A 26,731-nucleotide genomic window follows, 5' to 3' on the forward strand; every position below is an offset into this window, starting at 1 on the left:
GTCATCGTAAGAGTGGCCCTGGGAGTAACCAAGGCCCTTCTTCTCTTCAGGAACATCGAAAACGGCGAAGATCTACCTCTCCAGAGTCCAGGAAGAGACAGATTCCTGATTTCTTGACGTCGGTGTCGAGATCGCCGTCAAAGAAGCAGCCGAAACACTCTTCAGCATCGAGGGACAGATTGTCGAGACAGCGGCATTATCCGTCGCACAAAAGTATTCGAGCTCGAAGTATAATGGTCCAGAGAGACCTGTTATACACCCGTCGACGTTGAAACATCCGTCGGCGGTGAGGAACACTCTGCCACCTTAGAGGAGGTCGGCGTCGAGGAGATCGCCCGCGAAGACCCTGCCGCAAGCTTACCGACTGTTGACGTTGATATCTCCGTCGCAGTCGAGGTGTAGAAGCGCGCAAGACGTTCAACGAATAAATCTCCAGCTCGACGCTGAGGGCGTTCGACGTTGAGATCGGTGAGACAAGAATCATCCAACATCTCGCCTCCGAAGAAGTCGACGCTGAGGAAGTCAACGTCGAAGTCGCAGTCGAGGCGCTCGCCGGCAAGAAAATCAACGCAGAAGAAGCGTGCAAGACGTTCAACATCAAAATCTCCAGCTCGACGTTGAGATCGGTGAGACGAGAATCACCCAGCATCTCGCCGCCAAGGAAGCCAACGTTGAAGTCGGCGCCAATGGTGTCGCCCAGACACCGGTCGACGTCGAGAGACAAAGATCCTGTGGCAGTCTCTGAGGAGGTTGTAGAGGGGAAGAGATCGACGTTGAGGTTACGACGGTCGACGTCGAGGAGAGCTTCATTGTCCCCGGGCCTTAACATCGTCCAAATTTCACCAGAGGGCTATCTGGTGCCACAGATCATCTATCAGGAATTACTCTCATATTTTGTCAACAACTCCACCTTCCAAAGTTTCCCCTATTGATGACATAGGGACTTTCAATGATGTTCTCTGCAGGGGGGGCCAAGAAGTTCGGCATTACTATTTCAGCTCCTATTCATCTATTATTTTTGAGACTCTACATCATCGAACATCTTCCAGACCTCTACTGCCACTGGTCCCAGGCCTCATAGAGCCTGCCCCGCACACTTTCCTAACCCCAGCCACAGTAGGTCCTGTGCCATCTCGTATTGCCAAAAAAATATGAGGCTCCGGCTCAAGACCTTATTTTTCTGCGTTCAGACCTCCACCAGACTCAATTATTGTGGCGGCGGACAGAAAATCACACTCTTCATGTCCTTCCCGAAAAAGAAGAATTTGGACTCTCTGGGGAACAGGATGTGTCATACCTCGGCCTTGGTGATGAAAGTAGCCAGCGCCTCAGCTCTGTTAGGGAGGAATGATAGATCTCTCTGGGACTCTCTTACCAGGTTCACAGAGAAACTCCCGACAGAAAAACAGCACGACTTTCAGGAGATACTGCACAAATGTGGCTTGTTAGCTAACCAGGTGATTAGCGCAGCTGCAGATGCATCGGATCTGGCCACCCACGGTTATTCCCACTGTATCTGTTCCAGGCGTTCGGCTTGGCTACGCCTCACAGGCCTGAAGCCGGATGCTCAATGGAGGATTGTCAACCTTCCGTTCAATGGTTCCTCATTATTTGGTGCTCATGCGGATGATGAGATGGCCAAGATGAAGACAGTTGGATACCGTGAAGGCGGTTTGTTCTCGAGAAATGGAAGAAATTCAGAAAACGCTTCCGCCCCTATGACAAGCGTTCCTCCCAACAGAGGGTTCAAACCCCTCAGTGGTCATCTCAAAATCAGCAACAGCAGAGGTCTCAGTTCCAGCAGGAACAGCAGGACTATCAGGAGATACTGCACGAATGTGGCTTGGTAGCTAACCAGGTGATTAGCGCAGCTGCAGATGCATCGGATCTGGCCACCCACGGTTATTCCCACGGTATCTGTTCCAGGCGTTCGGATTGGCTACACCTCACAGGCCTGAAGCCGGATGCTCAACGGAGGATTGTCAACCTTCGGTTTAATGGTTCCTCATTATTCGGTGCTCATGCGGATGATGAGATGGCCAAGATGAAGACAGAGTTGGATACCGCGAAGGCGGTTGGTCTCGAGAAACGGAAGAAATTCAGAAAACGCTTCCGCCCCTATGACAAGTGTTCCTCCGAACAGAGGGTTCAAACCCCTCAGTGGTAATCTCAAAATCAGCAACAGCAAAGGTCTCAGTTCCAGCAGTGACAACCTGGCTGTAATGATTGAAAGCAGCGCAAGAAATCGCAGGCGCCACTAACCTGAATCCTATGCCCAGCAGGGAGGACGGGATGACAGTCCTTGCCACTTCCCACTGCACGTCACCCAACAATGGGACAATCACCGCTATTGGAGTGCGCACAGCCAGAGGCCGCAAGGAAAATGAGTGGAAGGATGTGGGGGTCACAGATCTCTTCGGTTTGGTTTCTGGGTTCAGCGGCTTATTAGGGAGTTCTCCCACTTTCGTGAATGTATATTCCGTGAATGAAGTCTGTCTCATCTAAGAGTTGAATGTATGTTTCCCCCACAGGCGTCGAAAAGTTAACTCACTTTTCAACCTGGATCCGGCAAGGAATTCCAAGTAATTCTTCCTCTCCACGATAAGTGATATAAACAAGGTAGGGTTTATATAAGGACCCAAAATACCTCTTTTGGGTAATTTATTCTCTACGTGTATCTGCCGGTTCAAACAAGTTTGAAGAACTACGGCTCTGATAGTTAAGAACAAAAACAAAGGGGGTGCCGCCTGCACAGTTAACGATTCAAGGTTTAACACTAACAAAACGAAAAGGTATCTGAAGAGAGCGAGCCCGCTCTCCTCGAGGTTTCCCAACAACTGCAGCTCTGTTGTACTCACAGGGACGCGGCGGGTGTCTGCAGCTCTGACCACGCGGGCACTTCGTCGTCGCGGCGGTTGTCTGCAGCTCTGACCACGCGGGCACTTCGTCGTCGCGGCGGTTGTCTACAGCTCTGACCGCGCGGGCACTTCGTCGTCACAGCGGGAGTCTGGTAGGCTAGTCACTGATTCTCCAGGCAACACTCAGATGATCAACATACAAAGAACTAACCAGGAACAGGATTGACGTTTTGTTCCAGGGGTGGAGCTTATGTAAGGTCTTCCCATTTTCCCAGATCCCAGTGCCGCTTGGCCTTCTGGGACTTGTAGTATTTCCATAGGTGACCTACAACATGATGTCTGCGGCAATCTGCCGCTCTGCCAAGGGCGATCGCTGCACTGGCAGATGCAGGGGTAACAATAGGCAGCAGTCTTCAGCAGCCAAACAGCCAGCCAAGCAATGAGCAGAAGCTTCATCCAGACCCGTGACCCACTCCGGTAGGAGGAAGTATCACCTTTTATCTGGAAATCCATAACAAACGACAAATGGGTGCAGAGTATTGTTCAAAATGGATACTTGCTGAGGCTCAAATCCCCACGTACTTCAATTCCCCCTCAAAGCAAATCCAATCGTCACCTCCTACTGTTGCAGCAAGAGGTGGACAGTCTACTACAAAAAAAAACGGCATAGAGAAGGTTCCAAAACACCAGCAAGGTCAAGGAATCTATTCCGGTTACTTCCTGGTCGACAAAAGAGGCCTGGCAAGAGAATACAGACTGATTCTCGACCTACGGCTCTTAAACAGGTTCATCCACAAGAAATTTCAAATGCTGGCCCTACACCAGATCTTTTCACTTCTACATCAGGGAGACTGGATGCGTGCTATAGACTTGCAAGACGCCTACTTCCACATTCCGGTGTCCAGGAGCCATCGCAAATTTCTCAGTTTCCAAGTAGGCCATCAACACTTTCAATTTTGAGTTCTTCCATTCTGGCTCAAGTCAGCTCCCCGAACGTTCTCCAAGTGTATGGCGGTGGTAACAGCTTTTCTATGAAAGCGCAAGATCTTAATTTACCCCGATCTGGACGATTGTCTCCTGAAGAGTGCCACCCTATCTTTACTTTAGAACCATCTCAGCTACTGTCTTCAGCTGTTGCACACGTTGGGGGTTCAGGTCAACTTCAAAAAGTCAGTTCCCAACCCGACCCAGAGAATCCATTACCTGGACGCCTCTCTGGTTACCGTGAAGGCAAGCGTGTGTCCTTCGGAGGAGAGGTTGTCATTGATCAGGATCAAAGGACGCAATCTCCTCAGTGGAAGTCATCCACCAGTCAGACAGGTCTCACCACTGATGGGCTCCATGGCCTCTTGCGTGTTCGTCGTTCCCAATGCCAGATTGAACATGCATCCTCTGCAGCAGTCTCTGGAAGACCAGTGGATGCAAGTCTCAGGTCGCTGGGAGGACCGTGTGACTCTGCCTCAGTCTGCCAAGGACTCCATCAGGTGGTGGAGGAAAAGGTCACAACTGCTGAAAGGGGTTCCATTTCATCAGGACATTCCCACTCAGGCTAAAGTCTCAGATGCCTCCCTGCAAGGTTGGGGGAGCACATATGGGGTCTCTTCAAGTGCAAGGTCCCTGGTCGGAGACGGAACAAGGATACCACATCAACTTCCTCGAGTTAGGAGCCGTTCACCTGGCTCTCAAGTCTCTGTATTCTTCTCTCCAGTCCAACTCTCTCTTAGTTCAGATGGACAACACCACAATGATGTATTATCTGAACAAGCAGGGGAGCACCAGGTCGAGAACTCTCTCTCTGGAGGCACAGACCATTTGAAAATGGCTTCTCGCAAGAGGTCTCAACATCGTGGCCATTCCTCTTCCGGGTTCCATGAACACCCAAGCAGATTTACTCAGCAGGGACTTCGTAGAAGCGCACGACTGGGTGCTAAACGCCGAAGTCACTCAAGACATCTTTCGACAATGGGGAGTGCCAAACATCGACCTCTTCGCAGATGCGGCCAACACCAAATGCCCCGTCTTCGCATCCAGGTTTTCTTCAACCAGGGTCACTAGGGAATGCCCTTTTGATAAACTGGTCTCAGACATTACTGTACACCTTTCCACTGCTTCCTCTGATCCCTGCAGTAATTAACACATTTTACAGGTCCAGCACCAGAATGATTCTGATAGCCCCCAAGTGGCCATGCCACTGGTGGTACCCGGACCTTCTACAATTGTCCGAGGTGCCTTGCCACCTGGATTTGTTGTCCAAGAACGAAGGGAGAGTGTTTCATACCCAGCTCTCCTCCCTCAGATTGACAGCATGGCTCCTGAGGTCATTCAGTATGACACCTAGACTTACCAACAGATTGTATGTCAATCCTGAAAGAAGCCAAGAGACCCTCCACTAGAAAATCCTATGCTTGCAGGTGGAAGCGGTTTTACCTGTGGTGCAGGGACAATGCTCATGATCCGGTCAAGGATCAAGAGCAGGTACTGTTGCCATACTTACTACATTTGGCCAAGTCTGGTTTGCAGTTCTCGTCGATTAAGGTGTACCTAGCTGCTATCACTGCATACAGGAAATCTGCATCTCAAATCTCTTTTTTCAAAATGCCAGTGGAGAAAGATTTCCTTGAAGGGCTAAAAAAGGTTTACCCCCAGTGAGATCCCCATTTCCTCTTTGGGAGCACAACATAGTCCTTACAAAACTTATGGGTGCTCCTTTTGAGCCCATTCACAAGGTCTCTCTGCAGCATTTTTCGTGGAAAAGGGCCTTTTTAGTCGCCATCACTTCTGCCCGCAGGGTGAGTGAGATCCGGTTGTATGATGTTTTAACGCATGCTTTTACCACGCATGCATTTACAACGCAGGTTTTACAATGCAAGTCATTACAACGACTTGCGTTGGGGGGCGCTGGATAGTGGAATAGTTTAATGTTCAATTCCAACTCCAGTCCCCCTGGATAGTAGGGAAGGTGTTGGCTAGAAAATTAAACTATTCCCTATCCAACAGCGCCCTCCAGAGAAAGTCGTTTTAACGACTTTCGTTGTAATTCCTGCGTTATAATGGTAGTGTGTGCTAAAAGTTTTGTTGTAAACGATGTTCCCTGTGAGATCCAGGCTTTGTGTAGTAGAGAGCCTTATACTGTCTTCCTTGCTAACAGGGTGGTTTTAAGAACCCACCCGAGCTTCCTACCAAAGGTGGTCTCAGATTTCCACATCAATCAGACAATCACTCTACCTACCTTTTTTACCAATCCCTATACTCCACCAGAGAGGTCTCTTCGTTCTTTGGACCTCAATAGGGTTTTGAAATTCTATCTTGACAGAACTAAGTCCTTGATACACACGGACCGGTTGTTTGTTCACTGTGGTGTCATAAATACTGGTTCAACACCCTCTAAGAAGTCCATCTCGAGATGGATTGTTTCCTGCAAATCCTTGGCCAACCAACTAGCTAATAAGATACTTCAGGGTAAATCCAAAGCACATTCCGCCAGGGTGAAGGCTTCTACCACGGCCCTTCTAAGAAATGTGCCTACGTCAGAAATTTGTAAAGCAGCTCAGGTCATACTTTCACTCGCCATTACTGCTTGGTGATTCTCAGGCAGATGCCCAAGTTGGGCAAGCCTCTCTGAGGAATTTGTTTGCTTAATGTCATGTTGAGATGCTTGGTCATGTATTTTTCGATACTATTTGCTCGTCCGCAAGGTAGTGGGTAGGGGCTTGCTACTTTATTCAGTGCTTATGATGAGTATCCCCTGGAAGAGAAGTATTAGTTACTTACCTGTAATCCTAGTTCTCTTCCAGGGGTATTCTCATAAAAGTCATAAGCAACCCTCTCTCCACCCCGGACGAGCATTTTTAGTATATTTGGTAATGAATGCATCTGTTAATCAAGTTGCTACAAGATAGTACACCGTAAAAAGGAAATGACCTAACTGTCACCTGTAGTGCATGATGGGAGCAGAGGGGCTCCTGGAGGTCATAAAGGCACGGTGTCCTCATTATTGGAAGCCTTAAAGACAAGGTGCCAGTTTTTTACAGTACTGTGATGTTTATTCACCTATGCAGCCTTTAGGCCAAATGCCTTATATTACCTGCTTTTCTCTATGAAAATAAAGGTTTTCTTGTATGACACTATTTCAGTGTATGTTTTCTATTACAGTATTACTACTTTTTATGCAAGACAAACCTATGTAATTTTGGCATGTTGCCCTATGGAATTATGTTAGGCTTCATATTTATGGTTATTATATATATATGTATGTCTTGGTAGTGCTGGGCACTTTTTGGTCATGCATACACATATATATATATATGTATATTTCTATATGCTCCGGGATCCCGCACTTGGGCGGGGATTAGTCAGTGCTTATGACTTTGATGAGTATACCCCTGGAAGAGAACTAGGATTATAGGTAAGTAACTAATCCTTCCGGTTTTACAGTGGGCTTCTACGCGTTTGTTATGGGATACAGATTAACTTGTTATGTACTGACAAAAAGTTCACATCGCAGAAGATTTGCAGATTGTATTCATAGGTCTAGATGCTCCACACTTTACATAAGAAGCAAGACATTTCAAAGTGAAGAGCAACTAAATACCACAATTTACATCGTATTTGGGTCATCACAGCACTCAGGAGGATGGTTGGGCTTAGATTCATTATTGCTTCATGTGGTAACCAGCAGCAGGATTGTAAACATAGCTGGGATTTTTTAACTGCCTCAGCTGAGATGATATGCACTCTATTCGGAAACACTGTGAGAAAATGCGATACCAAGTACTCAAATCCCCTGTGAGTACAGTATAGGTTTCACAAGAAAACGTGACAGCCTCCCACAATTATGTAATACGTTCCAGCATTTCAAGTAGTAGCAAGGTAAAAAGCTGATAATGTACGTGTCTGCATTATAAACTGTGTTCAGTAGCTAGGGTGAGCGTGCACGTGTACCTTTTCCTTGAATGCTTCCAGCTCTGCATCCGTAATCTTCCATGGGTTTTCTCTCCTTATTTTTTCAGCAGTGGGTAGGTCAGTCGCACTGTCATGGAGGCGATACGGCTCAATCATCTCTTCAAAAAATTTCCAGCTAAAATAAGAACAGAGAAAAGTGGCCGAGTTTGCATTGGACTCCTGACTACAGAGACACCGAAGAATGATTGCTGTGAAGATAAGTAAACCATGAACTTTGCAACTTTCCAGCTCTAGTAAAGATTGTCTTCTGGAAAACTGCACCACACACAGTGTACAACTCATAAACATGTGGGAAGAGTAATTTACTATAAATGGCCTGTTCCAGACAATTCAAATAGCCTTCCTGAATGTCAAATGCCCTATCGCTACTCTCCCAACTTCACTATGGTGTTCCTTAGAAGCCCGCACTCTCCCTGACGCTGTATTACTTATACATGGAGCCCTCTGCTCCCTTTTTAGGCAGTCTACCATTCGTTCTCACCTTTACTCTGACATCGCTCAGCTTTACACGAACGTTACATCACCAGATGACTTGGCTAGCACCTTAAATGTCCTTCAATCATGAATATTACAGCCTCACCTCAGAATAAACCCTCCGTCTGAAGACTACGGCATCATTACGATGCCGGTTGGACCGGACCGTGTGCCACTGTTGCGGCAGTCACGAGACCGCCGAGAAGTATGAGGGCAGGCTGATGACCGTATTGGACTGAACCGGCAGGCTAGTGGTCAGAAACACGGCAGGGGCATGCTGCGGCCTTGGGGAAAGGGCAGCAGCACATGCTGATACTGTATATACACCTTCTGCACGTCTGTGCAACGTGCACCAGGCACCATGTTGTGCATGGCAGATGGTGCCTCGAGGTAAGTGGAAGCACTACATTTTCCCCATGGGCCACTTTTCAGTGGCCCACAACAGATGGGTGCCCTATTAGGGGCCGCCCATATCGCTTTCCGACAACCTGTTCCTGGTGGGATACCTGCCATGAAAAGGCTGTCAGAAAGGGATATTGTAATCCCTACAGCAGTGCCTGCCTCAGCACCGCCACCATTCAGGGACGCTGCCACGTAGGGATATATGATAATGGTGGAGCTGGTGAGTGAGCAGTGGCAGTGGCAGGGCTCGCAGCTGCTTTGCGCGCTGATATATGGTGTACTGTGTTTTTAATTGCGCTCCTGTAGCGCTTTTATAGACTGTGCTGCACAGCTTATCTTTATTTTAAAAACTTTATTTCTGCACGGTGACTGGGTGCACTTCTAGCAGTGTCTCCACTATAGTTAAAGGCTAATCCTAGCGGACGTAGGCTGCTAGTACCCCCCCCCCGAACTCCCAGACTTACCAGACGCTTTGGGGTGCCTGTCTTGTCTTCCCTCCTCCACGCCTCGGTCCGACAGGGTGGCTAGCACCGTTGAGCGGAGGGCGTGGAGGTGAGAGACAGTCACTTCCGTTTCCGCCAGCGAGTGACCGGTTAGCGGTCTAGTCGCGGAGAGACAGACGGGCTGAGGGTTTAAAAGGCATCCAGGACGTGGGACGAGTGGCGGTGAGTGAGCAGTGGCAGGGCTCGCAGCTGCTTTGCGCGCTGATATATGGTGTACTGTGTTTTTAATTGCGCTCCTGTAGCGCTTTTATAGACTGTGCTGCACAGCTTATCTTTATTTTAAAAACTTTATTTCTGCACGGTGACTGGGTGCACTTCTAGCAGTGTCTCCACTATAGTTAAAGGCTAATCCTAGCGGACGTAGGCTGCTAGTACCCCCCCCCCGAACTCCCAGACTTACCAGACGCTTTGGGGTGCCTGTCTTGTCTTCCCTCCTCCACGCCTCGGTCCGACAGGGTGGCTAGCACCGTTGAGCGGAGGGCGTGGAGGTGAGAGACAGTCACTTCCGTTTCCGCCAGCGAGTGACCGGTTAGCGGTCTAGTCGCGGAGAGACAGACGGGCTGAGGGTTTAAAAGGAGGATGTTATACCGGGAGCGCAGCGGACGTGCGCAGCGGGCGCGACGAAGGCGCGCCGAAGTGTCGCCAAAGTCGAGCCCGTCTGCGCCCGTCCGCGGCCGACAGCGGGCTAGGGCTAGTACCCCTGGTCGAAAGATCTATTGGACAAGGGAACAACTTCTTGGTTTCCGCCCCCACGCTGCCTCCTCCTGTATGCACGGGATGGTGAGCAGCGACAAGGTATGCCCTCATTGTAGCTTTCGTATGACCACTAAGCCGCTGGAAACCACGGAGCAGGCATTGTCCTGCGGTCTCCTGAACGTCAGGTCGCTACGTAAACATAGGCTCGATGTATTCGAGCTGATTACGGAAAAAAAACTTGATCTACTGTTCCTAACTGAAACGTGGTTAGATCAGTTCTCCGACTCCGACATCATTGAAGCCACTCCGGAGAATTACTCCTGGGTTAGGCAGGATAGGCCTGAGGGGGTGGGAGGGGGGATTGCGATTATTTTTAAGGACACGATGGGCTGCTGCTTAGAACGCACGCCGATTATGGAGAGTGAGGCGGGCCTCTTCTCGGTCAAAATTAATGGGGCCATGACGCTTAAGGGCTGTCTGGTTTATCGGCCCCCGGGGGCCTGTACTAAGTTTAGGGAGAGCTTGTTAGAAAACCTTATGGAGGCTACCCTGCGCAGGGATAAATTTCTCCTCTTAGGAGATCTTAACCTGCACCTCAACTGCCCTGAGGCCACAGGGGTTGAGGATTTTGGTCGGGACATGCTTGCCTTGCAACTGGACCTGAAACTTAAGTCGCCTACGCACCGTCTGGGACACCTCCTGGACCCGGTCTATGCCAATTGGGAAGGTGTGGAAGTGTCAGGTGTTGAACCTTTTCCCTGGACCGACCACTTCCTGGTGGCATTTTCCATACAGAGTAGAAACTCTAATACAACCAGCCGGGTACCCTCTAACTATCTTAGGAGGAAGTGGGCTAAATTCTCGGTGGCAGCTTTTAACCAAGCCTTAACAAGGGATGGTTTGCCAGGGGGCGAGGACATAGAAACAGCTGTCCTCAATCTGAATCAGCGCATTACGGCAGCGCTTGACCAGACCGCCCCACTCTGTTGCACTACGCCTACAGGTGCACGGAAAGATCGATCAGCTCCTTGGTTCAGCGCGGAGCTGAGACTGACAAAGGCAGACTGTAGGCGGGCAGAAAAAGTCTGGAGGGTGGCCTATGACAACTTGGCCAGGGATCTATTTCTGGAAAAAAGGCGCATTCACCACAGGCTGATAAAAAAGTCGAAGGCAGCCTATTTTGCTGAACAAATTCAGAGGGCGGAAAATTCGGCCAAGGAACTTTTTGGCATCTACAAATCCCTGACTTCGGTGAATGCATCTATAGAGCCGGAGAGCTGCTCTACGGAGTCATGTGACCGAATTGCAGACTACTTCTCCGCTAAAGTTGAGAAGATTTATTCAACCTTCCCTATCCGGCCTTTAGGGCTGGACCTAGTGGAAACAATGGGGCACACAGAGACGGCAGGGCATATCATACACTTTTGCACCCCTCCTTCTGAGGAACTATTAGCGGTGTGCCGCTCTGTAAAAACAGGATCCCCGTGGGACCCGGTGTCGCCAAAACGTTTGGCAGACAGCCTGGTAGTCCTGGAGCCTTATATTAGACATATCCTCGACGTGTCTTTTGAGTCAGGGAAGCTGCCGGCCGGATGGAAACAGGCGGTGGTGCTCCCGCTCAGGAAGAAACCTCATTTAGGTTTCGAGGTATTGGAAAACCTGAGGCCCATCTCCCTCCTGCCTTTTCTGTCAAAAGTGGCGGAAAAGGTGGTTAATACCCAAATTATGAAGCACGTAGAGGAAAGGGGTTTGCTCCATGCGACGCAGTTTGGTTTTAGGCCACGTCATTCCACCGAGTCCGCCCTCCTCATGGCGACGGAACATCTGAGAGAGGGCGTGGATGCAGGCCAAACTATGGCTCTGATTTTGCTGGACCTCAGCGCGGCGTTCGACACTGTAGCACATAACATCTTGCTACAGTGTCTGAACAGAGGTGGCATCTCTGGCACCGCGCTGACATGGATCCAAGACTTCCTCAAGGAGAGAAGTTTTCAAGTCAGGCAGGGTGACTGCTATTCGAGGGGGGTGCCCCTGGGCCAAGGCGTGCCGCAGGGCTCGTCCTTGAGCCCTACCCTCTTCAATTTGTATGTCGCGCCTGTTTCATCGATCGTGGAGAGTCATGGCCTCCAACTAGTCTCCTATGCCGACGACACGCAGCTGGTGATCTCCCTGTCGCAGGCGCCCTGTCTTGCTGCCGATGGCTTCCGTTCGTGTATGCAAGATCTTGCCGAATGGATGGCCAATAATTGCTTGAAGCTGAACGGCAGCAAGACGGAGGTGCTGGTGGTAGGGAGAGCCCAGTCTGCCTGGTCGTCGGCGTGGTGGCCCTCCTGCCTTGGCCCCACCCCCACTCCGTGCCTAGAGGCGCGCAATTTGGGGGTGTGGTTTGACGTAGGGCTCACTTTTGGCCCCCAGATTAATCGGGTGGTGGGAGTCTGTTTCGGGATCCTGAAGAAGCTGAGAAAGGTCCTGGACTTACTCCCGCTGGCAGCGCGCCAAACCCTGGTTCATGCCCTGGTAACAGCTAGGGCGGACTATGGGAACCTGTTATACCTGGGGGCGCCAGAAAAAAGTATGGCCCGGCTGCAGGTGCTGCAGAATGCGGCAGCACGTCTGATACTCAGGCTGCCAAAAAGGGCGCCTTCCAAGGCGGCCCTCCAGCAGCTACATTGGCTCCCTGTGAGGAGAAGAGTGGAGTACAAAGCTCTCTGTACCTGTCATCGTATATTGAATGGCAGGGCGCCCGCCCCCCTGACGAATTTGATCAAAGCGTACATACCTACACGGTCGCTGAGATCAACAGGGAGTGGCCTACTGAAGACCCCAAGAGTTAAGAAGGCCCGCATGGGTGGCAGGTCTTTCAGACACTTGGTGGCAACTAACTGGAACAAACTGCCTAAGGACCTGCGTTTGGAACCTGATGAGGCCAGATTTCGGGCAAAACTAAAAACCCATCTTTATAGCAAATAATGGCCCGTGCTGTTTTTGTGCTCCCTGTCATCTGCCTACTCCCACTTTTAGCGCGTGGACACGCCGGTGTGCGTAAGCGCAGCGCTTAATAAATGTCCCAATAATAATAATAATAATAATAATGGTGGCCTTGAGTCCGACAGCTAAGTGTCTGACAACCAGTATCAGAATACGGCCGTCGGACCGAAGGGCTTTCTGCAGTTTGACCGCCACAGACTGCCTGTTGAAAGTCCGAACGCCACGATTGCAATCAGGCCCTAAGTTCTTCCTCATCCTGCATCTGAAGTGCTCAACTACAGTTCAAGCCTGGCAAGATGCACTGCAAGCCTCCTGTTATGGAAAACATGTGTCTTTAGGCTTCACCTTCAGCAAAAACCTCATTAAGCAATCCTGCATGAATGCAAAAGGATTGCACTACCAAATTAGACTCCTAATCAGAGTGACGGCCAGATATACGAAATACTGGTCACAAAAAACTGGTCACAATTTGTATGAACTAATAGGAAGGTTTTTAAAATTCTGATTCAGTGTGAGTCATAAGCCACCCTACCTCATGAATATTAATTAGTTAGGTCATAAATTGCAACTCACTAAGATTATTACCCATCACAATCAATTTCAAAGCCATTAATTTCAGCTTTACACTCTTCAGTCCCTTATTATTATAAAATTTTATAGCAGCATTCATAAATAAAACTCCCAAAATAGCCATGCCCGTTGAAAGGGTATAGAATTTTGGAAATATGTTAAAACATTTGAAATGGTAGTTTACATGAGACAGCCTGTTAAAATTGATCTGAAATGTTAAATCATTGTGTGATGAACTTTATCAAAAATCCATACCTTTCTTTGCTTGGTTTATTATTTATATCTCCAACAATGTGAATTTCTGCAAATTTTATTCTGAATTTGTTAAGAAGCGACGCCATCCTGAAAGTAAAAGAGTACATTTAAATATGATTTATACAATTGTTCACTGAATTAGCGTAACAAACTCATGCAAACTATATATCTCCACATTAAGGGCCCGATTATGATGGCAGTTGTCCCGCATCCTCCGTGCCGGGGGAAGCCACCGCCGGCAAGGAGGATGCGGGAAAACCGCAGCGGACTGAAAAAGACCCCCCGCCAGATTAGGATGGCTGGGGGATCGTTTTTCAGTCTGCAGCTTTTCCGCCACGGTCGCCTCCCGTCCGCGGCGGAAAAGCACTAACATGGCTGGTGGTGTCTATCAGACACCGCCAGCCATATTAGGATGTCTGGAGGAACATGCCTTTACACTGCGGCATTTCCGCTGAGCAAAGGCATACGGATTTTTGTTTGGGGGCCCGTTGCGGGCCCCCAGGGGTGAAGGGGGAGTGGGGGGTGCACATGGGGGGTACCTATGGTACCCCCCTGCATTTGCCTGCACAAAGCGGCAGGCACTGCGCTGTGCCTGCCGCTTTGTGCATGCAAATGCACAACTTACATTTTTATCATTGCGGCGGGTGCTGCTTGAAGCAGCACCCGCCGCAATGATAAAAATACAGGTTGTGACCGCCAGGGAGGCGGTCACATCCTAATTTGCACGGAGGGACCGCTGCTGCCCCTGCGGACGGTCCCTTCTACTCTATGGTGGCGGACAAACTCAGGTCCGTCCGCCATCATAATCGACCCCTATATGTGCGACTGCCAAATTTACTCCTCATTTTGTTTGTGTTTACGCCTGTTTGAGGAAGTGTTCTACTTCTTCGTGTGTGACTGTTGTATCATAAGTAATAATTTCTTTAAAGTATGATATTAATGATGTAAATAGGTAAGTAAATGAATGAATAAACCATTTATATATAAACTAGAGAACTAGATTGCCTCTAGGTGTTGATGTTGGTTGAAAGGTTCATGATTTAATGAGGTTCAACCTGTACACCACTGAAATGGTATGACACCCAGATCATGCCTCTGAATGATGAAGGCGCATCAATAATGATCAGTTCCATCTGGTATTCGTATAGATCAGCGTAATATTAGAATAAGCCCAGGCCCTTATTCCCTGCATTGCAGTTTTGTGATTGGTCAGGGGTGCCTGTGCGCTTGCCATATCACAACCCTCCATTGCAGCATTGTGATTAGTCAGGGGAGCCTGGCTGTGCTTTTGGGGCCTCAGTCCGACAAGGAGAGCAGGAGCAGAGACGCTGGACCCGGCGTCTGGGACCCGACGCCCCTCGCCCCACTTTGTCTCCCTTCGCGCACCCGGACCCGCCCAGCAACCTGCGAACCATGCTGGCCGCCACTGTATATAGGCATATATTATTACATCATACTTACTTTACAGGAGTGTACACGAAAACTACTAGAGTCATAGATTAGGCAAATCAAAATGTGCAAACTATATATTATTTAAAATAAATGTTCACGTTAAGTAGAATGTTTTGGTTTTACTGGCATACACGGCGAACAAGTATATACGTATATTTATAAATACTGATATATATATATCTACAGATATATCATTTTTCTACATGGATTGTCTTCCCCCATATTTTACAACCATGGGTTCTAGCTGTTTTTGTTTACTTTTTGCACAGAATTCTATTGCACTGGCCAGACATTCTTTTGTTGTAGAAAATACAACTTAGTCACGCACACATATATAATAGGGGTGGCCAAACAATTCTGCTCTGCTGGCAGAGTTTTGCCCACTCCATGCTCTGCTTGGGGCGCGCAGTGCCGGTAAAACTCTGCCCACTGTTGATTGGGTGCAGTTCTTCTTTATGTGTGGCTCACCAACATTAAGTTGCCAAGGGCAAGCAAGAATATGAATCCCTAGCCATTTTTTGAGCGCTAGAACACCACCGGCAAGATTTCTCAACACAGGCAGTCAGGCAGGTCCTTACCATTCGCATCGACAAGCCTGCAGCTCAAGTAGAAAATCTGCGTGAGTGGGAGAAAGACGCAGCGCCCTCTATCAAACCGTGTGGAGCCGTTAGTGCTGATTTTACAGCATGGAGCAAGCTCCCAGTGCTAAAAATTTGTGTGAGAAACAACGTTCCACAATTCAACCTCTCTTGGAACTTCGGAAAAATCTCATGGAATTTATAGGTTTCAGGTGAAACTCCATGAGTTCCGCCCACCCCAAAGATATACCTGTAAAATATTCTGCACCACTTAGAACCTTTGATTTAAAAGCTTTTTGATCAGTAAAGCTATGTGGTGATACATTATGATTGCAGCCTCTTACCTGTCCTGTTGCCACACCCAACTGAATATGAAAAATATGAAAATACATACCCATACATATAGAAGAACTAAGCGTACACCAGTCTATTCTATGAAATTTGCTTACATGTGCAGTTCATTAATGTCACACGTGAGAGTATGTTTTGAATAAAGTATAATTACGCCAGTTTGTCATCTTCAAGACGGTGAACCTTTCCTCCAATGAAGATCCTCAGTTTGCAATCCTTCCACTTTTTACGGGTAGTGAGAATGTAAGGGATGAGGAGTGTTAAACCTACAAATAAGCATCAACAGATAGGATTCAGATCAGTGAAAAAACTAAAAAAAGCCACTTGGTCTTTCTGGAAACTATTAAACTCACATTTTTTAGAGTGGATTTTTATTATACAACATTTAAACAAGTCAAACGGGGTGTTAAACTTAACAGCATTGCAAACCAGTTAGGCTTGACAAAGAAACCTATTGTTTACAAATACAAACTTTCCATGCATTTCTTGAGACTTGAAGAATTGTCCCTTTCTTTAATAAAAGGTTTACCCTCAGAGGGATTAAAAATTCTTCAGACCATATCCTTTGCAAATATCCTCACTATACTAGACACGATCTAACCTCGCGTAGATACTCATTAGTTTTTTTATTTAACGTTTCCCATTTTTTCTAGTGCACCCAGAGCACATGTACTTACCTTATAACAAGAAAAATACATATAGAATGATATACTTCAACTTCTTCATATTTTTTATCCACGTTCACATTATGTACTAGTGTTCTCGATCTGTCTTGCTGAATTTCATTCTACTCTTTACCACCCCATGTACACTCTTTAGTATTTTATTTTAACCCTAAGTATCTTAACTGAGAGTCCTTTCAGCTGATAATGTTACAAATGCACACAGCTAAAACCTCCTTTCTATATCCATTGGCACTTGCACAATTTGCTTTTCACTTTTGTCATCATCAAACAGGCCTAGTTAATCGAGGTGGGCGAGCCAACAGATTAACAGCGAGAGGCTAGCCAGGGACAAGATATGGGCTGGCTTGGCTTAAAGAGACGGTGCCGAGCGGAGCCCTGAAAATATTTAGCATGCAAATCATGCCACACACATTAGGTAAAATAATATAAAATCTCTGCATTGAGAAGTATTTAATAAAAGTGATAGTTTTAAAACATTATGATAAACCCTTTTTTTCTAGATCTCCCCCCCCCCACCCAGCGCCGCCCTGACAGTGCCATTGGTGAACTAAAAGGCAAGTCAGCTGTCCTGATTGCCCTTTATGTAGCATTGATTTTAATTACAGATGGAGCAACATTATACTCTATTAATCAAAATGCAAACGGTTGCTGTACAGCGCACACCCTAAATTCACATATTTGAAGATGCTCCCTTACGTGATAATGCAGAAAAAGAAAGCTAAGTGAAATAAAATGATTGCCTTGTGTAGGAATTGGCCTTTTTGGCTAAAGCTCCCTAAACTTTTTGCTTTTCCCCTAGACCGTTTTCCTGACATAGAGTGCCAATTTAGATGCGTTGGGTACTTTGCCAATGCTGATCAGTGTCAAAGTACAAGTATTCCCTATGTAAAATGTAATGGTAATTGGTTGGCCATCATTGGCATGTTTGCCTTACTAGTAAAGTCCCTAGTGATGTGCACTTTGTATGCCAGGGCTAGTAATGCAAAGGCGCGATGAGAAGGGAACTCAGGCCTGCAGTGTAGGGCCTGGTCGCAGTTTGCTAAGTTAGCATGTTGTCCTGACAAGTGCAACCACTTGTCAGGCCTTACTTTCCCCTTTGCATACACATTGGGTAGGTCCCGGGTAACCCTGGGGCAGGATGCAGTGTAGGTAAAAGGCAGGACATATACTAGGGTGTGTTATGTCCTGACAGTGAAAAATACTCCATTTCGTTTTTCGCTGCTGAAAGGCCGTCCTGCCCATAGGACAGAATGGGGGAGGTTGGGTGTTGTGTTTGTTAGCCTAGTTTCCTGTAAGTTCATGATGGAGAGATGAAGTTTAGTATGCATGAACTCACAGTATCATAACACATCTTTCTGTGAAGGTGGTTTTGTTACTGTGTGTTCAGAATCCACTCTTTTAGAAAGTGGCTGAGTTTTGTGCTTTAAGCATTTCTGTGTGTCTCTGCTGAGAATTGGATTGACTGTCTGGATCTGGAAGGTGAGAGGAGCTGTGAGAGGTCTTGACCCAGGGAGGGGTTGAGAGGGCAGCAGGCTGCCCTGCATCTGGAGAGTAGGGGAAGGAGAAGCCCGGGAGTTGAAAAGTACTGGGCTGGTGCTATAAAGCAATTGACCCATCTCCTGCTGATTTATTAACCCCTTCGCTGCGGCGGCTATTCCGCCGCAGCGCTAAAGGGGCGGGGCGGCCACGCGGCGGCCGCATGCTGGTGACAGAACCGCTCCGTCACCAGCCGCGGTTGAGCTATGCTGGTGACGGAGCGGTTCCGTTATGACCCGCCCCGCTCATTAGAACGCCCGCGCAGGCGCGAAATCAGCGCCGCGCAGGCGCGGCGGCTGGGCCATGACGGAACCGCTCCGTCATCAGCACAGCCCAACTGTAGCTGATGACGGAGCGGTTCCGTCATCAGCAGGGGAGGGGTTAAGGATTCAGACCCCCAGTATCAAAAGGGAGAAAGGTGACACTGGGAGGGAGACAACCAGAACTATTTTAGGGAGGGGCTAGGGACTCCTGAGCACAAACAAACTTCAAAGACATTAAGGGGTATAACTATGAGAGCTGAAACCCCTGAACGTTGGAATCAAACAGAGATGGATTGAGATTGAAAAGGCTTGGACCCATTCTGTGGTCAAGAGGAACCTCTGCTAAAGAAGGAAGAACTGAAGAGACTACTATGAAAAGACTAATCCTTGCTTCGTGATCTGGGGCTGGTCTGCAGTTTGCTGTTCTAACCAAGGTAGAGGCAGTTAGGACTGTGCTTGGAGGCGTTGGGTCCCCCTGCTTGAAGAAGACTGTGCTATGTGGTGTCTCATGTAACCCCAAGGGCCTGAGGTGAGCTGGCTCCCTGTTTGAAAACATAGGAACATAAATGTTTCCGGAGAAGTCACAAGCATTGTGGTGTGCGTGTGCTTTTGCAGCTTGAGAACCTCAGAAGTTGTGCTTTGTGATTGTGGGCACGCAGGAGTAAGCTGAGTCTCAGACGCAGCAGGGTGGTGTCGTGGTGCAGGCCAAGGTGTTAGTGAGGAGCACCTGGTCCTTGTGTGCATGGGGAGACGAGGTGAGACTCGGACGTGCAGTGTGTGTGTCGTGGTGCAGCCGGGGGTCGGTGAGGAGCGCCGGGCCATTGTGAGCACCAGAGAAGAGGCGAGTCTTGGACGCGCAGGGTGCGTGTCGTGGTGCAGGCCAGGGTGTTGGTGAGGAGCACCTGGTCGCTGTGTGCACCGAAAGAAGAAGTGAGTCTCAGATGTGCAGAGTGCGTGTCGTGGTGCAGCTAGGGCGTTGCTGAAGAGAGCCTGGACATCGTGTTCACTGGGAGAAGAAGAGAGACTTGGACGCGTAGGGTGTGTGTCAAGGTGCAAGCAGAGGCGTTGGTTAAGAGCGCCGGGTCATCATGAGCACCAGAGAAATGGCGAGTCTTGGACGCGTAGAGTGCGTGTCGAGGTACAACCTGAGGCCCTGGTGAGGAGTGCCTGGGTTAGTGTGTGCACCGAATTCAAAGTAAGTCTCCACAGTCCTGAGGGTGGGTCTCGGTCTCCACTGAGACCGACGGAAGGATGACCTAGTCATTGGGCCCTCGTAGTGAAATAGCAGCGGCCTGGACCAGTAGCCCCGGAGGAGCTGAGCTGCCGGCCCGAGCTCACCATACCCCGTGACGGAGTTCTGGATCAAGGCCCAAGTCACTGAAGTACGAGAGGAGAGGATAGGGGGTCAACCCCCAGTTAACGTGGATCACCAGCTAGGGTGGGGGTGCGGGCCTGGTGGGACACTCTCTCAGCCTCTGGCTTCTGTCAGGTGCGCGAGCCTGTTGCTTCAGCTCGGATCTCGGCCCGTGCTGGCCCAAGGAGAGGCAGTACTGGGGCGGAGTTAGAAACAATCAATCAATCAATCAATTCATTTTTAGAGCGCACTACTCACCCGTGAGGGTCTCAAGGTGCTGTGGGGAGCGGGGGCTGCTACTGCTCAAACAGCCAGGTCTTGAGGAGTCTCCTGAAGGTCATCAGGTACTGGGTCTGCTGCAGGTGGATGGGGAGGGTGTTCCATGTCTTGGCTACAAGGTGGGAGAATGATCTGCTGCCGGCGGTCGCTCGTCAGATGCTGGGGATGGTGGCGAAGGCAAGGACGGAGGAGCGAAGCTAGCAGTTCGGGGTGTAGAAGGTGAGTAGTTCATTGAGGTATGCTGATCCAGTGTTGTGGAGTGCTTTGTGAGTGTGGGTGAGGAGCTTGAAAGTGATACACATGTGGTTTTGGCGGGGATGTCGAGGATGAGGCGTGCAGAGGCTTTCTGTATGCGTTTTAGTCATTTCTGGAGTTTGGCCGAGGTTCCCACATAGAGGGCGTTGCCGTAGTCCAGTCTGCTGCTGACAAGGGCCTGGGTAACTTTCCTTCTGCTTCCGGTGGTGATCCATCTGTAGATCTTATGGAGCATGCAGAGGGTATTGAAGCAGGAGGACGATACGGCGTTCACTTGCTGGGTCATTGCCAGTGATAAGTCCAGGATGAACCCTAGATTGCGTGTGGGGTCAGTGGGTGTCTATGCAGCCGCCAGCATGGCTGGCCACCAGGAGTCGTCCCAGGCGGAGGGGGTGGAGCCGAGGATGGGGACCTCCGTCTTGTCCAAGGTCAGTTTCAGGTGGCTGTTCTTTATCCATTCGGTGACTGCCATCATTCCTTCGTGGAGGTTACTTTTGACGGTGGTGGGGGCCTTGGTGAGTGAGAGGATCAGCTGTGTGTTGTCGGCGTATAAGATGATGTTGACGTTGTGCGATCGGATGATGTTGGCAAGCGGTGCCATGTAGACGTTGAAGAGTGTCAGGCTGAGGGACGATCCGTGGGATACGCCACAGATGATCTGGGTGTCTTTAGATCAGAATGGAGGTAGGCGGATGCTCTGGGTTCTGCCGGTGTGGATAGAGGTGGTCCAGTCCAGGGCTTTGTCACGGATCCCTGCATTGCGGAGATGTGTGCGAAAGGTGTGGTGGCACGGGTGTCAAGGTGGCCGAAAGGTCCAGTAGGATGAGGACCGTGGTTTCTCCATTGTCCAGCAGGGTCCTGATGTCATCTGTGGCAGCGATGAGGGCTCTTTCGGTGCTGGGGTTGCTGCGCGGAATCCGGATTGGGACGGGTCCAGGATGTTGTTCTCTTGGAGGAAGGAGGTCAGGTGCCTCATGACAGTCTTCTTGATGCATTTCATCGGGAACAGGAGTAGGGAGATGGGCCGGAAGTTCTTGAGGTCCTTAGCGTCTGCCTCGGGTTTCTTGAGTAAGGCGTTGATCTCGGACTGCTTCCAGCTTTCCGGGAAGGTGGCGGTCTCAAAGGAGTTGTTGATCATCTTGCAGAGATGGGGTGTAATGGTGGAGCTTGTTTTGTTGAAGATGTGAAGGGGGCAGGGGTCTGAAAGTGAGTGACGGTGTTCATGATTTTGATGGTGTCGTCGTCATTGACGTGAGGTCCAGGATAGCAGGGGGTTGGTGTGGCTGGGAAGCGTGAGTCTGAGGTGTCAGTGGCTTTCGGGGGGGCCTGGTTGTTGAAGCTGTCGTGGATGTCTGATCTTGCGGTGGTGGAAGAAGGTGGCTAGGGAGTCGTAGAGGTCTTGTGATGGCAGGATGTTTTTGGAGTTGGAGCTGGGGTGGGGAGTTCCTTCATGATGTTGAAGAGCTCTTTGCTGTTGTAAATGCGTTCCTTGAAGGAGGTCCTTTTGGCGGTTCGGATGAGTTGGTGGTGTCTGCGGATGATGCTCTTGTGGGCTGCATTACTGTCTGGAGTCTGTTTGTGGTCTGTATTTGGCATCTGAGGTGGTGGCATCCAAGCAGGTCTGCTTGGATGCCTGGAGGTCGGCGGTGAACCAGTTGGTGCGTCTGTTTGAGGGTTTCTTGATCGGACGAGAGTGTTGGAGCAGTCGTCGATCCATGATGGAGTCGCCGAACTGTGGCCAGGGCCCGGGGGGTCTGTAGATGAGGGTTCCTCTGAGGGTGGTGTTGGGTCGATGTGGATCTGGAAGTGCAGGTGTTCGGCCGCGCTGAGCGTGTCGTTGGTGCTGGTCGAGATTCTGAGGGTGTTTCTGTGGACAATGGCGATTCCTCCTGCTGCTCCATTGTTGCCATCTCTGCGGGTGATCTTGTAGCCATCCGGGATGGCTATGGCGATGTCGGGTGCCGAGGAGGGGTTCATCCAGGTCTCCGTCAGGAAGGCGCGGTCTGGGGAGGAAGAGTTGAGTAAGTCCCAGAATTCGGTGTTGTGCTTGCGGGTGGAGCGGGTGTTGAGTAGTAGGCATCTGAGGTGGTTGCGTCCTACCCCGGTGGCCGACGTAGCAGCTTGGGGGCTGATGAAGCTGCAGCTCCGGCAGGAGAAGGGTCCTTGTGTGTGCTTCGGTGTGGCCCAGAAGCAGGTGTATGATCGTCTGGCGTTGAGTGCATGAAGGGTGCTGGCATCACAGCGGCGGTAGGCGTCATGGCGTTCGCAGGGGCCAGGGGGCCGAGCGCTGGGCGGGGTCCAGGCACGGATGGGCGCAGACGGGCTTGCCCTTGGGCAGCCAGCAGCGCAACCACGCATCGGTCGCCATAAGAAGGGGAGGTGGGAGGGAGGAGCAGCTGGGAGGAAGGAGCAATTGGGTGAGCGAGGAGGCCGGGCTTCAGGGGACGCAGCAGCGGGAGAGGAGAAGGCTGAAACGCTAGGAAGTCTACAGGGGAAAAACGGGCAGAAAACAAAATACAAGAAGGGGTACAATGACAGAAAAACAGACTACAGCAATGATTCAACACTAGTAACAGAATACAGAAAGCAGTACTTTTGTGTCATCATTGATCCATATTGGGGGCACTGTTAATGGAGCACCTAAACTGTTGTATTACACTTTGCATTATTGCTGCTAACGAACTAGAACTGCCGTATGACGCCTGACCTCATTTGTGCCTGACGAACTACATGCTTGGTGCACTACACACTGCATTATTTTTTCCTTGCAGAGTACATTATTGTAACGTGGCGCAGTGCATTATTTCTTCATCGCACAGTACCTGATTATAATGTGGCACAGTGCATTATTTCGTCATTGCACAGTACATGATTGTAGCATGACGCATTACTTTGTTGCTTCCTGGTACAGGGCATGTTGGTAGTGATACGCATTGCATTATTCCTTCTATTGCAAAGTACATGACTGTGGTGTTATGTATAGCATTCTTTCTCTGTTGCACAGTACAAGAGAATATCATTACGCATTGTAGTATTTCTTTCCTTTTGCAGCGTGTGTGATTCTAACAATACGACTTGCTTAACCTTTTGGAAACAATTAGAAGTGAGCTTAACTGTTGATTATAAGCGGTGGTCGAGATTAGAACCTACCAGCCCCTGAAAGAATACTGCCCATTCTTATATGTTGATTTTGTATCGTGTGGCCATGTCATATAACTTCTGATATAAAGATTATACACATTTTATAAAAACTCGGGTGGAGTCTATTTTTGGTGACATCATTGGGTTGCTGTGAGTGTGGTTGCACATACTGTACACTTGTGCCTTGGAGATAAGCCTGGCTGCTCGTGCCAAGCTATTTAAAAGGGAACAGGGCTATCTCAGACGGTGTCCTTATTTAGCCTAACGTTGAAACGAGGGGTCGGGGACTCCCGCCTACAGCATTTGGTGGCGGCGGTGAGGGATAAGAACCTCAACTTCCAACACCTAGGATCACACAATTTGGTCCAGTGGGGAAGCCGGGATTTCTTGTTATACATTGTGCAATTCAGCCACTAAATGTATATCACTTTAACAAATCCATTTTACATGAAAGGTCCCTGCTTTGTCTTTAATTCTTGGTGAATGAGGTTATAGCCAGGCAAAAGTCACATGAAAGATTCGCTCATTTTGGGATTGAGGCTCCAAGAGGACCTTGAGCTGAGCCAGAGCCAGTGCTTAATTTGAGCCGGAGCTTTCCGGTGCTGAGCACCTGCACTGAATTGGTTTCCGGTGCTCTGCACCTGCACCTGATTGTCATCACCACATTATGGGCAGTCTGCCACGAGGTGGCCTGCTCATGTAATTTACAGATGAGCAGTATAATAGTTGTTTGTGAAAGAAAACAATATACATAAAAAAAATTACTAATACCTTCCTCCCCTGCCATTCCTTTAGATTTGGGGACCTGGAATAATCTGAACTGTCGCATTTACATGCAAGAGAAATGTTTAGTAGTTGTTTTGGCAGCGATGACAGAGGCGATGGGTGGTGCAAGCTGCAGTAGCCTCCTGGTCAGGGCCCTGGCACTTAATATTTTATAAATTAAGCACTGGCCAGAGCCATGCATCTAGAGGGAGGATGGCTCAAGCTTTTAGTGGCTTTCCCACCTCTAATAGGTTGTGGTGGGCTGGCGTTTTCAAACTCCTGTAGTAAGCACTGGCTGAGCCCAGACTGCCTACCCACGATCCACATTTTTCCGGCTAGTTTTAGTGGGCTTTCTGGTTGCCTGGTAGAGAGATTGGAGGTTAGCCTCCACATGCCCATTCCCTCAAAGCGGGTGGGGGAAAGACTGGTGGAGCAGTTTGGGTATCGGAATGGTCCTATGCCATGGTGTCCAGCCCCAGCCTGTTCTGGAGTTAAAAATAGCTTTAAGAAGCCAGGGTGCTGATCTGTACTCTGTGCATTGTCCTCTTGCAATAAAGGAAGACTTGGAACTGTTCAGTACTTTGCATGGGCACTGCATAGTTCCGGGTAATAAAGGAAGCTAAGGTACTGTTCAGTACTCTGCGTGGCACAGTGCCTTCTTGTCACTCGCTTGTAGGAGGTGGAATGGATGAAGGTGGAAGGGAGAGGTTGTAGTCTCACGGCTAGACTGCCGACCTTAGAGCTGCGAAACCAAGGTTCGAGCCTCGAGGTCGTCTCCACATCCTGTGATTCTGGGCAAATCACTTTATCTCCCTGTGCCTACCCAAAAAAATATATGATTGTGTCCTTGTGTTACGTAACTTGTGCTCATGTAAAGCGCTCACATACATTCGGGTCGCTTTTGCGCAACATAAATCTGCAACAACAACAAAAAATGTCTCTGAAAATGTCCTAAATTGAGGACTGCAGTTCAAAGGAATCATTCATTTACACTGGTCTCGACTACTGTTTTCAAGTGAAGCGTTATGAGTAACTCTTAAAAACAAACGAGCATCTAAAATTTAAAGGATATGTTCTTTTAAAAGTCCATGTCTTATCATTTCATATTGAGTGCGTTTCGGTAAAAACAGCTAATTCCAATGTACAGTTAATGAAAAAGTAGTGCATGAGATCAAGACACATGCCTAACATTGCACAATGGGTTTCACTCAAAGGTTTTCCACGAATATGTGTGACTAACTGTCATGGTTAAGTCAGGAGTAAGTCACGACTACCACAGATTTTTTTTTTCTTTTAACTTGGACCCAGTATATTTAATGGACGAACCTTCATTAAAATATGTTACCAATCTCCATGAGGAGGCCTACAGACTTTATTCACCACCTCATCACTGTGCTTAGCACTTCATACCACCACTGTTACTTTCCATATTAATTTAAGATGATTTGTTTTTAAGTCCTCTCCGATGCCATGTTTTCAACACTTCTGACTGACCAGGCTATAGTACAATATTCGGACTTCCCTTGCCCTACAATCAGATCACTTAAACCAGATTCTATCTCTAAAGCTAAGTTTGAAAATGGCAATACTGGATAATTTAACTTTGCTCTATCGTCCAAAAAAAACATGCCCACAGCACCGACCTCAACTTGGCAATTGAAACACCAGCGATTTGCTTGCAATTCCACAGTGCCACGACTGTCTTTCTGCAGGCGTCATTATTGTTAAAATCTTTGTTCTTGTGGATTTCATTTTTGCCCCCTGCTTTCCTGGCCAGCATGCAAGGATATGGAACCGAATGCACTAGCCTCTTGGTGGCTGTTGAAGTGCATCTACAACCTCTGTCTTCCTTCACTTTAATAACCATTTGCTCTTCCTTGGAGCACACCGTAGGTTTTATGTGGTTTACTTGTTTGCTTTTCGTTGTCGTGCACCTATGGCAGTCATTACAAATTATTGATATAGCCACAGTCAAATTACTGGCTTTTAGACTGGAGGTGCCACAAAGTATAGAATAATCATTTTACTGATGTAGTTTTTATGTGTCCACGCACACATGGCAGTTTCCCCAAACGAGCAGTACAGGTCATGGCAGTATTTGTTTTGTTGCTTCTCTGTAAATGTAAAGTGAGCACTGCTGCATTTCCAGTACAGGTCTGGTGTTTCCCTGTCACGCCTATTTGCTGTCTAAAAGCAGCTCTGGATTACATTTTGAAACCGCTTTTTTTTTTATAAAAGTGAAAATCCATTTCCCCCTCAAAATTTAGTTTTTGCAATCATAAAATGATTTAGGCACACCTAAGACTTTTGTGTGAGTTAATCTGCTCTCAAAGGCAGGGGGAGTAAGTGGCGAGAGGACATTC

The 26,731-nt window shown here is 48.7% G+C and overlaps 1 protein-coding gene across 1 annotated transcript in view; it reads right to left on the minus strand.

Annotated features, from left to right (window-relative positions):
* The window catches only part of SLC12A1 (solute carrier family 12 member 1), a 436,328-nt gene that overhangs the window by 11,059 nt on the left and 398,538 nt on the right, over nucleotides 1–26,731 (minus strand). Inside the window, exons 24-26 of the mRNA XM_086958279.1 lie at nucleotides 16,244–16,355; nucleotides 13,709–13,795; nucleotides 7,800–7,935 (exon numbers count right to left, since the gene is read on the minus strand). Coding sequence (XP_086814405.1) covers nucleotides 7,800–7,935; nucleotides 13,709–13,795; nucleotides 16,244–16,355 — 335 coding nt within the window. The remainder of the gene's footprint in view (nucleotides 1–7,799; nucleotides 7,936–13,708; nucleotides 13,796–16,243; nucleotides 16,356–26,731) is intronic.

The sequence above is a fragment of the Lissotriton vulgaris genome, chromosome 2_1 (genome assembly GCF_964263255.1).
Source record: "Lissotriton vulgaris chromosome 2_1, aLisVul1.2, whole genome shotgun sequence".
NCBI lineage: Eukaryota > Metazoa > Chordata > Amphibia > Caudata > Salamandridae > Lissotriton > Lissotriton vulgaris.